The following is a 10,342-nucleotide window of genomic DNA, read 5'->3' as shown; positions in this document are numbered from 1 at the left end:
CAAAGAATTTGCCTTTGCATTTTCTTGCTTAAGGAATTAATTAGAAGTAAGTTTTATTATAGAAGGACATAGTATATTGAATATACACACTTTCAAAAACTTAACAGCCAGACTTTCTGAACTCAGAGTAGAAGAATTATTTTTATTCATTGAAGAAGAACTATCCCACCAGTACACAGGGTCAAATTCTGGATGAAATGAGTGAATTAATTGCTCACCTTAAAGACAAAGGAAAGGGTTCACAAATATTAGTTAACAAATCTTTTTCAAGTTTCAATGCCAAATATTTTTGTACAACAACTGTAAGGGAAAACTGGGTGTTTTTATTGCACATGACATCACTATAATAAAAAGCAAATTTGAAAATTGAATGAAGAGACTTACTTGATCATGGAGACTAGAAGCCATTTGAGACAGTGTATTTATACTGATTAAAATTTTGGAAGATAGTAGAGACAGAATTAGTTCTTTTAAGTTGATGTAGAAAAAAATCATTTGCCAGGACAATCACCGCACATGTGGTACCTAGGGCAGTGAATGATTTACTCCGGTTAAGATCCACACCTAGAATATCAGCTGCAATTGGAATCACCACCTGAAATAAACAGTCATTCTCCAAGATTTGTCTGCCTCCTCTACAGGCCAAACAGGGCATTAAATACTGACATGACAGGGATATTTGGAGTCTTTGGTGGTGACGCTGATCTCTGCAATTTCTCCAGGAAAGTGGCATTGTCTTTGCTTTCTTATCTTGATAAGGAAGGACTTGTACCTGGCTCTTCCTACCATAGCAGCCGAGCCAACATGGGGATTTGCCAATCACCAAATATGTCTGTTCTGATTTTACATTTAGGAACTGGCGAGTAAAGGCACTAAATATCTAAAATTGTGCCTGTGTCCAATAAATCTCAATGAGTTTTGTTTTCTGGCATTAATGGAGATGAACATGTGCTGTCATCGTCATTTTTTCTCCATTCTGTTAATGTGGTGTATTATATTAATTGACTTTTGTGTGTTGAACCATCCTTGCACTGCAGGAATAAAGCCCACTTGGTCATGAAGTATAATCTTTTTAACATGCTGTTGAATTTGGTTTGTTACCTTTTTTTTTTCTTAATTGCTGCTTACCACATAGGCTGAGTTTGAGCTTCTGGGGTGAGAGGTTATTGACCTTGAAAGTATAATTGGAGTATTTCCTGACCTGTCTGCTCTGAAATTTATTCCAGTTTTATATTTGTGGGCTGTTTACAGGAAGGTGATTTCTCTCCCCTACTCTTGCAGTGTTTCCAGTTATTCTCTTAATTGCAAGTGGGTGTAGCTAAAGACAAATGGAAAACAAACTGAATGATTTAAAAGAACAATTTTGATAGCCTAGATTTTCCTAAATGCCAGGGACTGTTTTAACTGTTAACTCAGGGTTTAAGAGCCTGAAAAGAATGTCAGGCTAGCTCACGAGAATTGTTAGGATTAAAGAGAAAAACTGGCTCCCCTGGATCTCTGATCTAGCTCAGTGGGCAGACCACTCCTATTGCACCATTCTTGCTGCAACACTCCATGCTTGCTGCTTTAGGACACACCTGGGAAGATACCTGAGGGGGTCAACTGCTTATTTTCCTATGTTTGGTAGTGAAGTTGGAGGTTAAAGGCCTTGTTCTATGTCTCCCAGGAGCACTTGGAATTAACTTCAAGTGGGGTTTCCAGAGATTCCTGATGGATCTTCTGGGGCACTTACTCCTGCTGGAGATTGTGGTTCTGTTGGTCTGAGTTGGGAACTCCAATTTTGCCTTTTAAGAAAGTGGCGCAGGTAATCTTTATCATTAGGGAAGTTTGGGAAGCCCTGCCTTAGAACCAGAGGGCAACTCTTCCTGGACATTCTCCTCAATGCTGCAAGAGGGAGCTGATACAACATTTAGTCACTGAGGAGAGACATTTGTTTGGATGAGATCTGTCTAGGAAAGGAAGAAGGTTAACATCACTATTCTGAGGAGGTGGACATTCATGGGGACGTGTTGACATTCTGTATTTATGAATGACAGATAATGTCATTGACAATCAAGCTTTCTTCTCTAAATCAGCTTGGGTTTGGTTGCACAACAGAGCAGCCTTGAAAATGATGCTGTTTGCTTCACCATGGAGACCAGGGACTGCACTGTTGGCACGGAGTGTGTGTCCCCAAGAAGCCAGGTTATACCTGGTGTTTATTCAGCCTCTGCCAGTGATATGGTACATGGAAAGGTGTCCTATGGTGTCTTTCCTCTCCCACAGCTGGAATTATTCTGCAGATCCTGAAAGCAAAAGGCATATGGAGCTGGCCAGAAAAGAGCAGGACCCCAGAGCTTTGTGAGTTATGAAAGTTTAAGCATTCATCACAACTGGAGATTCCTGAAGTGGGAAAGAATATAAAAGTCAAGAAATAGCTGTCTGCCTATTTCCAATGAGCTGACCCAGCAGGAAAACTGGGTTAGGTTTCTGAGCATGTGGTAGAAACATCAAGGGCCCCGGCACCCCCAGAGGGCCTGGAGCTCACTGCCATGTCTACCTTCCTGGTTTTGGCAGATGCAAACAGGGCCTTGGAACAGTGCAGGAAGTGTCTAGAAAAGCACCTCCAACCACATAAGACAGGCACAATAAACACTTGAATGAGTGAATGAATGAATGTGAATGAAAGCAGCCTTGTCATTGAATTGCAAAACAGAGACCTCCAATTGTTGACAATATATGAGAAAACTTCAGGCTTCATTTCTCAGACCTTTATTCTTCTAAACAAAGTTCAGGTCTCTGCCTGTTATACTCTGTTAACCACAGAAGCCCAAAGTCCTTCTATAACTAATCCGAACCTGTGATTTTTTTTGCTCTGCTCTTCAGCACTCATACAATCCCTGTCCCCTCCTGAAGTGGGGTGACTGCATGAGGACGATGGAGCAGGGCAGCAGCCACTTGGAGGACTTCCCTCTCAACGTGTTTTCGGTCACTCCTTACACACCCAGCACCGCTGACATCCAGGTGTCTGATGATGACAAGGCAGGCGCCACCTTGCTTTTCTCAGGCATCTTCCTGGGACTCGTGGGGATCACGTTCACCGTCATGGGCTGGATCAAATACCAAGGTGTCTCCCACTTTGAATGGACCCAGCTTCTCGGGCCCATCCTGCTGTCAGTTGGGGTGACATTCATCCTGATCGCCGTGTGCAAGTTCAAAATGCTCTCCTGCCAGCTGTGCAAAGAAGGTGAGGAAAGGGTCCTGGACTCCGAGCAGACAGCAGGTGGACAATCGTTTGTTTTCACTGGTATCAACCAACCCATCACCTTCCACGGCGCCACCGTGGTGCAGTACATCCCTCCTCCATACGGCTCTCAAGAGCCTGCTGGCATGAGCACTGCCTACCTGCAGCCAGTGGTGAGCGCTTGTGGTCTCATGCCACCCAGAGGGGTGGTGACCGCGGCACCGAGCCCTCCTCAGTACTACACCATCTACCCTCCCGAGAACGCTGCATTTGTTAATGATCAAGACTACCCTTCCTTTGTGGATGGTGGAAATGACAGGTATGCTGTGTGGAGTAGGGATGATCCCTTCCTGTTGTCACAGTTGTGCTCAATGGCTGTGTTTGGTTTATAAGGAAGGTGGTGGGAGAACACAAATCTCTGGACTGCCTACTGCCAGCCTGGTGGCCTTGGTTCAGGGAGTCGCACTGTGCGCTTTAACACATCGGGGTTCTCTGCTCACATTTCAGGTCCAGCCCTGATGCTGACGGGCCAGAAGAAACACAGTCAGGAAATGAGGACTCTGCTTGCTTCTCTCCTCCCCCCTATGAGGAGATATACTCCCTCCCTCGCTAGAGACTATGAAGCCAAGGAAATAGAATCAAAGTCACTGTTGCTGAGGAATGAACTGTTCTGTGCTGTGACCTTCAGAAGTTAGACAGCAGAGCAGCCCAGGCAGCCTGACAGATACCATTCAAGGTGGGGGAAGGCGGAAGTGGGAGGTAAAATGTCTCAGATTGGTACAAATTAGGCTGGGGTGGGGGAATTCCCTTCTGGCACAGCTACACATCCCCTGCATACAGTTCAGGAGCAGGGATTTCTGATTTTCCACTACCCACCTCTTTCCTATGGGAAGGCCTGGGTGTCACAATTGTAACTCCAGCAGCCATGGGAAAAATCACTACTGCTATGACTTTGGCAGTTTCCGCAGTAGTGAGCATGGGGGGTGGGAAGGAAGAAGGGAAGAGAAAAGAGGCTCACCTGGGGATTTCCCAGAGCCTGTTCTCAGTACTCGAGGGATCTGCATATCCCAAGCAATTCGACTGCTATGCAGTTTCCCTTGAGGGATCAGTATCTTAAAGGCTGCAAAGAAGTAAACAAACTGGAATAAGATAAAATAAAGGATGCCTCCTGCTAGAATAGTATTAGAGAGCTGGCTAAACCATACAAAATCAATAATAGTAAGACCATGGTGTCAATAAATCCTTAAGTTATCAATGGATCACAGCAACTCTGGCTGCTGACATTCACAGCAGCAAGCGCGAAGCTTGGTATGCCCACCCCAGGGTGCGGTCTGTAATGGGCATGAACTACCTGGACCCAGTGGCCAACAGAATATGGAGGCTTCTCTAAGCACCTGTCAGTAAATTCTGTTGAATTAGACAAAATGCAGCTGCTGTGTCAACACCTGGAAAATCCTGGCCAATACATACTTGCCTTCTTTATACTTCTTTATGAAGGAATTAGGTGCCCTCAATCTCTCTGAATCTGGACGATGTAATAAACAACCAGAACAGACTCACAGACTTTAGAACAGTTAAAACCATCGAGCTTTAAAAGAAAATATTTTCCTTAAGCTATAAAGGTAAGGCCACTCAAGGTGAGGGAGCTCACCCCAAAAGAAGACAGGATTTAGTAATTCTATAAATTTTTGGTACCTTGTTTATACATGAAGTGATTTTTACTAATTTTTATCAGAAATACCTAGCTTTCCAAGGATATGATTAAAATAAGCTTGGTATTTTTGTGTGTGTGATGTTTATTATATCTTAGGGACAAAACCTCTTTATATGAGAACTTAATTTTCATGTTTGATGATAGAAGATGATGGAAAAATATGATTGAGTTTGTGGAAACTAGCTTTATGCTCAACATACTTTTGAAATACTGAGTATGTTCCTGGCTGTGGGCCATTGGTTTTGGGGAGAAAGTTTGGTGACAGGGACAGGGTTGAGCATCACCAGTGGCCTGGCTACTGGCGATGACACTCGGTACCTGCATACCTCCCTCCCTCCCCCCTTGCCCTCCTCACGTTTTCTAACCCCATAGATTTATAGTCCCAACTTTGGGTTATAATAAGCATCAAGGAAAGCTCAAGTTGGAGAGAGATGTTAGGACAGGGTATGTGTGTGTGGAGGCTAGGTGAGTAGGACAGCCAACTTGTTTCTGTGATGCCAGGTGTCTCATGTACAGGGAAATGGCCCTTGGGAGTTTTTAGCAGAAACTACAGTCATTCAGCACTGACTGTCCTTGTTCCTAGACAAGAACAGGTGCTAACAGGGAGGTAATGATGCTTCAGGCAGCGCATCAGACTAACGGGCTTCAGGAGCTTGAGGTGGGAGGCTGGCCTGCAACAGCCAGAAGGTTAGAAGATGTGAATTTGTTCATTCATTCAACATTTATTTATTGAGCACCTACTTTGTGTCAGGACCGGGCCATCACATGGGAATATAACAGTGAAAAGCCAAACAAACAGAAGAGTAGATACGGTTCTGCTCTGTCGGGTTTTTAGTCTAGCTGGGAAGACAGGTACCGATCAGTCATTCTCTGACACTCATGAGGGGTCTTAGAGCTGTAAGGGGGAAATCAGGCTTCCTAGCTGTGTAGGTCATGAGGGCTTGCTTGGCGGAGTGGAGTCAGGGGCCCTGCCTGGCATAACCTGAGAGCACGGTTCACATGAATGGCCACATGACTGGTATCTCTCGATCTCTGGGGACTGTCCGAGGAGCTGAAGAAATACCTAGGAAAAGAGGAGGGAGACACCTGGCAAATCCCGAGTGGGAGGCAGTTTTAGGAGCTACCTTGCAGGCTGTGGAAATCTTTGTGTTTCATGCTGCTATAGCCTCAAACAAGTTGCCTTCCAGTGCCTAAGAAATTACATTCACTGCTCTCTTGCTTTAGGACAGCTCCACAATGACCTTTTTTTTGTCCTTATTGGGGCTTGCAGGCACTAGCAGGATGGGAAGCCCAATGAGTGGCTCTTGGATTCCAAAACCAGGTCCTTGCTTGATCTCTTTGACCAGTAAGGACACACTCCTGGTGGAGTTTCTGCTCCATCATCTGGATATTTGCCTTTCCTCACTTCTTTCAGTACGTTGTCAAGGGTGAATGGAGGCTGTGCTCTGGGGATACCTGTCAGGCCCTGGCTATACTATCCACCCTGAGATTATCACTGCGGGAAGTGGCCCTGGCTTTACACATGTGCTAAAAGGTTTGGTGTCCAGGCCAGAACCTGTGGGGCCTTATCAGCCTTGTGCAACATTTTAGTCTGTGTCTGAAGAGTAATTGGGAAGGTACTGAGGAGGTAGCTGCCACCAGATTCTGAACATTTACCAATCAGGCCAAGTTCCAGAGTCACATGGGGTGTGATACTGACCTTGCTGGCATAGCTTAGATCTAAGTGACCAGAACACCAGGAGGCATCACCTTCCCCGCCCTCAGCTGTGGGTGGGCCTCCTCTGGCGATCCATATGGAATTCAAAATAAAGCTAAAAAGGCTTGTTAATCAAAGGAAACCGTTTTCTTAAGAAGTTACCATTATCTGGAAACATTTCCCAGGAGATGATTTGGACTGGGCCTTTCTGCTGGAGAGACTGAACAGAGCGGCTGGATGGCTCATGCAGTGCAGTGGGCATTCACTCCCTGCTGCTGGACTGGTGGCGGCGGCTGGGGCAGAGCAGCGTGCTCCCAGAGATTGCAGTCACTTTCCCTTTTCGGACCTGGAGCCAGGCATGGGTCTAAGTTTCAAATACACCAGGCAGCTCTCTGCTACAAAACCAGCCCTTTAAATGCTCTTCCCTCTTTTTTGGGGGGAGGGGGCGCACACTACAGTATAAAAATAAAGCCTCTTGCTTGTGAAGAGGTGGCTGGGGTGCTCTGTTTTCAGCTTCTGACCTCTGACTCCTCAGTGGCCTTGTTTACTGTTCAATCTTGAGAGTACACTTGTGCTGAAGCCCCACATCCTGGATGGCTGGTGTTTCTCCCCCAAACAGAAGCTCCTCACAGTAACTGGAATAAATGCCCACTTACCCACTGAGAGAAGGGAGATTCCTGCCTCTCATGGAGGTGTCAGGGCCTAGTCCTCAGCAGGGTCCCTGCCTGTCACGGCAACCAGGGAGCTGTAGGCTGAGACTCCAGCTGCACCAAAGACCCCAGGGACAGCCCTGTGCACATCTCACCTCTGTTACTGCTGATAAAAAGTGTGAAATGATAAATGAAGAGCTTTCTAAATAGATAATCGGGGGTCTCTCTAGCTCAGCTTAGTGGTTGTTTTCTACAGTACAAAAATTTACAAATACAAGAGTAGAGAGAATAGTATATGAAACCCGGCATGGCCATTATCTAGGCCCCCAACTTGTTTCATTTATATGCAGGCCCACCATTCCCCAACTGGCTGCTTTTTTTTCACATGGGTTTTTGCCTCTTTATTTTATTTTTTAAAGGTTTTTTTCTTTATTAAGGTAAAACTGACATACAACATTATATTAATTTCAGGTATACAACATAATGATTCAATGTTTATATAATCCAACTGGATTTTTAAAAAGCAAATCCAAACCATCAAATAATTTCATCCTAAAATACTTCATTGTGTATCTTTAAAACATAAGGACTTAGAAAAATGTACCATTATTATACCTAAAAAATGTATACGTCCTTGACATCATCAAATATTGTCAGTATTCAACTTTCCCTAGTTTTCTGTGTTTATTTTTTATTAGTTCTTCTTTGCTTTTTCTGCATCAGGATCCAAATGAGATTAGCTTTTTGCCAAATGCACTCATCTAAAGTTCTAACTGTATTATACTATATTTTGGGAGGCAGACAGTTGGCAAACTATTCATGGCAGCAGATTCATACTTGCTAAATTTCACTTAACAAACAAAAATGTTTTTCAAGATTTTTCACTTCATACCTTCTCTGTCAGTTCCCTGAAGCTCTAGAATACCTCTGGAATTAGAAATTTATCTTTCCTACTTTTAACATATTATTAGGGATTTTTCTAAACACAGGCCTAGAAAAAATATACACATAAAATGAAAAAGTTATCCTGAGAAATATCTGTTCCAGAATAGTTTCAAGAGTATCAGAAAACTCTGACAACCTTTAGTATTTTTTACTCTGTCAGCAAACTTTTTAGGAAAAAAAAAGTTCTTCCCTTCAGAGAAAATACGAACTCCTTTGAACATCTCATAAGTGGGAACCAGAGGCTCCTTTTTAAGAAATAAAGGGCAATGCCTCTTGTTGTACATTAAAATAATACCTGGTACAATTTAACTCTCAGAGGTTATTGATTGCAGACCTCTTGCCAGTGATTTCTCAATTCTCTTCAAATTAAAAACAAATATATTTTCTGGATGTGTTACAACTCTTCCTTTGAAGGTGGATATGTATAAGATTGTGTGTGAGTGTGTGTGTGTGTGTTCACTAATGTTCTCTTATTATAAGATGTGATTTATGGATTTCTTGCCCATTTACTACTTGTAAATCATCAAGAGTTTTATGTCCCTAGTCGTCAGCAGTTGGTTATAAAATCAGCAGAGAGCTGTACTAAATAAACCTTTCCTGGATTGTCCTGAAGGATTGATGACAAATCAGAAAGTGAAGACAGCTTCACGGGAATGATTCTCATCTGCCTCTGGGATACCTTTGTGGTTTCAGATATGGGATTTTTATTTGCCTTGAGCTTTTAAGAAGATTAATAACCAGATGAATTGGGAAGGAAATCAGTTTTCTACGTTCCAGAAATTTTCTTACAACAAAGAATTTGTCCTTCGACACAAACCCTACGCATGTGTAAATCACAGACACAAATATGTGTGCTGGAGTTTGCGCTTACACACAAGGGGCTGAACATGAAGCTTATGTAAAAAGCTAGAGATTTTCCTGTTTGAACCCTCCCATTCATTAGGGTAAAAGAATAAATTTTTTAAAAATGGGATATGTGTGTGTATATATTCTATTTAAATATATAGAATATCTCTTGAAGAAGACATAAGAACTAGTAATAATCACTTCTGGGACAGAGGAAGGAAGATTCACTTTTCACTTAATTCCATGCTAATTAATGATTTTTTTTACCTTGTTCATATATTAGCTGTTCATAAAGTTATTTTTAGAATAGAGGAAAATGAGAAGTAAATGATCTCTGTCCATGTACTTTTACTGCTAATATCATCTTGAGTCCTAGAATAAATAATTTTCATGGCCATTGCTGCTTATGTATGAACAGGTAAACACACAAGACACAGAGATACAAATGTGGTATGTATACATGTATTTGTGTGGACACAAATATATTGTAACATGAATAACACTTCTATATGGACACATGCACGTAAAGTCTGGGGGAGAGAATAGAGCTGTCATCATGTATTTAAAAGATTTTTCACACCTACATGTTGTTGCTAAAGTCCTTTGCTGGCTACGTCCAGTGCTAGGTAAACACCAACCAATGTCAACATAACAGCAACACACAGAGTCACCGGTCAGATTCCACCCTGTTCTTGGATAGTTTTCTCAACCAGCCTCTATCTACCTTCACAACTGGAAAAGCTGTTCACTGCAGGCAGCCATTCACTCACCTTTGTACCTTCAGAGGGGAAACACAGTAACCTAAGAAACCTGATTCCTCCGCAGAAGGAGCCACCGTGCTTAGCTGTGCACCACCTCCCACTCCGCGTGGGTGCGATAGGGGATGCGGCCCAGGCATCCGGCCCCGCCCCCACGCCTTTCCCTCCTGGGCCTTCCTGCTCTCTCCTGTGCCTCTCGGGCTGGGAAGGGCACCCTGATGCTTCAACAGTTTGAACGGGAGCTGCAAAAACATGTTTGGAATCCTTCACAAGGCAAATAGATGGTGAAGGGAAAACAAAAAACTCTGTCTACAAAGTTCCAAAGTTGGACAGGTTTAGACTAGGGTGTGTCTGCACCTCATCTGAGCCCCTTGGAGGCCAGAGGGAGCTCACCTGCAGGGCTTGTCTTTCTGGTCCCTGTGCTCAAGTGACACCCTGACTGACATCCAGCTTACTCTGTGGTCCTCGAAGGCCTGTGGCAGGAGGCACTATGGTTATTCAGGCTTGTGT

At 43.5% G+C, this 10,342-nt stretch overlaps 1 protein-coding gene across 1 annotated transcript; it reads left to right on the top strand.

Annotated features, from left to right (window-relative positions):
* Window positions 1-2,830: 2,830 nt before the first annotated feature.
* Window positions 2,831-4,134, top strand: TMEM174 (transmembrane protein 174). Its single transcript, XM_036886107.2, has 2 exons — window positions 2,831-3,542; window positions 3,731-4,134. The coding sequence occupies exons 1-2, from the start codon at window positions 2,908-2,910 to the stop codon at window positions 3,834-3,836; spliced, it is 741 nt and encodes a 246-aa protein (XP_036742002.1). The 5' UTR covers window positions 2,831-2,907; the 3' UTR covers window positions 3,837-4,134.
* Window positions 4,135-10,342: the final 6,208 nt, after the last annotated feature.

The sequence above is a fragment of the Manis pentadactyla genome, chromosome 2 (assembly GCF_030020395.1).
Source record: "Manis pentadactyla isolate mManPen7 chromosome 2, mManPen7.hap1, whole genome shotgun sequence".
NCBI classification, from domain to species: Eukaryota; Metazoa; Chordata; class Mammalia; order Pholidota; family Manidae; genus Manis; species Manis pentadactyla.
This window is presented reverse-complemented; position numbering and strand designations above follow the sequence as displayed.

Bases quoted from the DNA above. Each gene is read 5' to 3' on its own strand.
- TMEM174 (XM_036886107.2), top strand. From the start codon at position 2,908: ATGAGGACGATGGAGCAGGGCAGCAGCCACTTGGAGGACTTCCCTCTC. The intron at 3,543-3,730 runs GTATGCTGTGTG...CTCACATTTCAG, and splicing joins GTGGATGGTGGAAATGACAG to GTCCAGCCCTGATGCTGACG.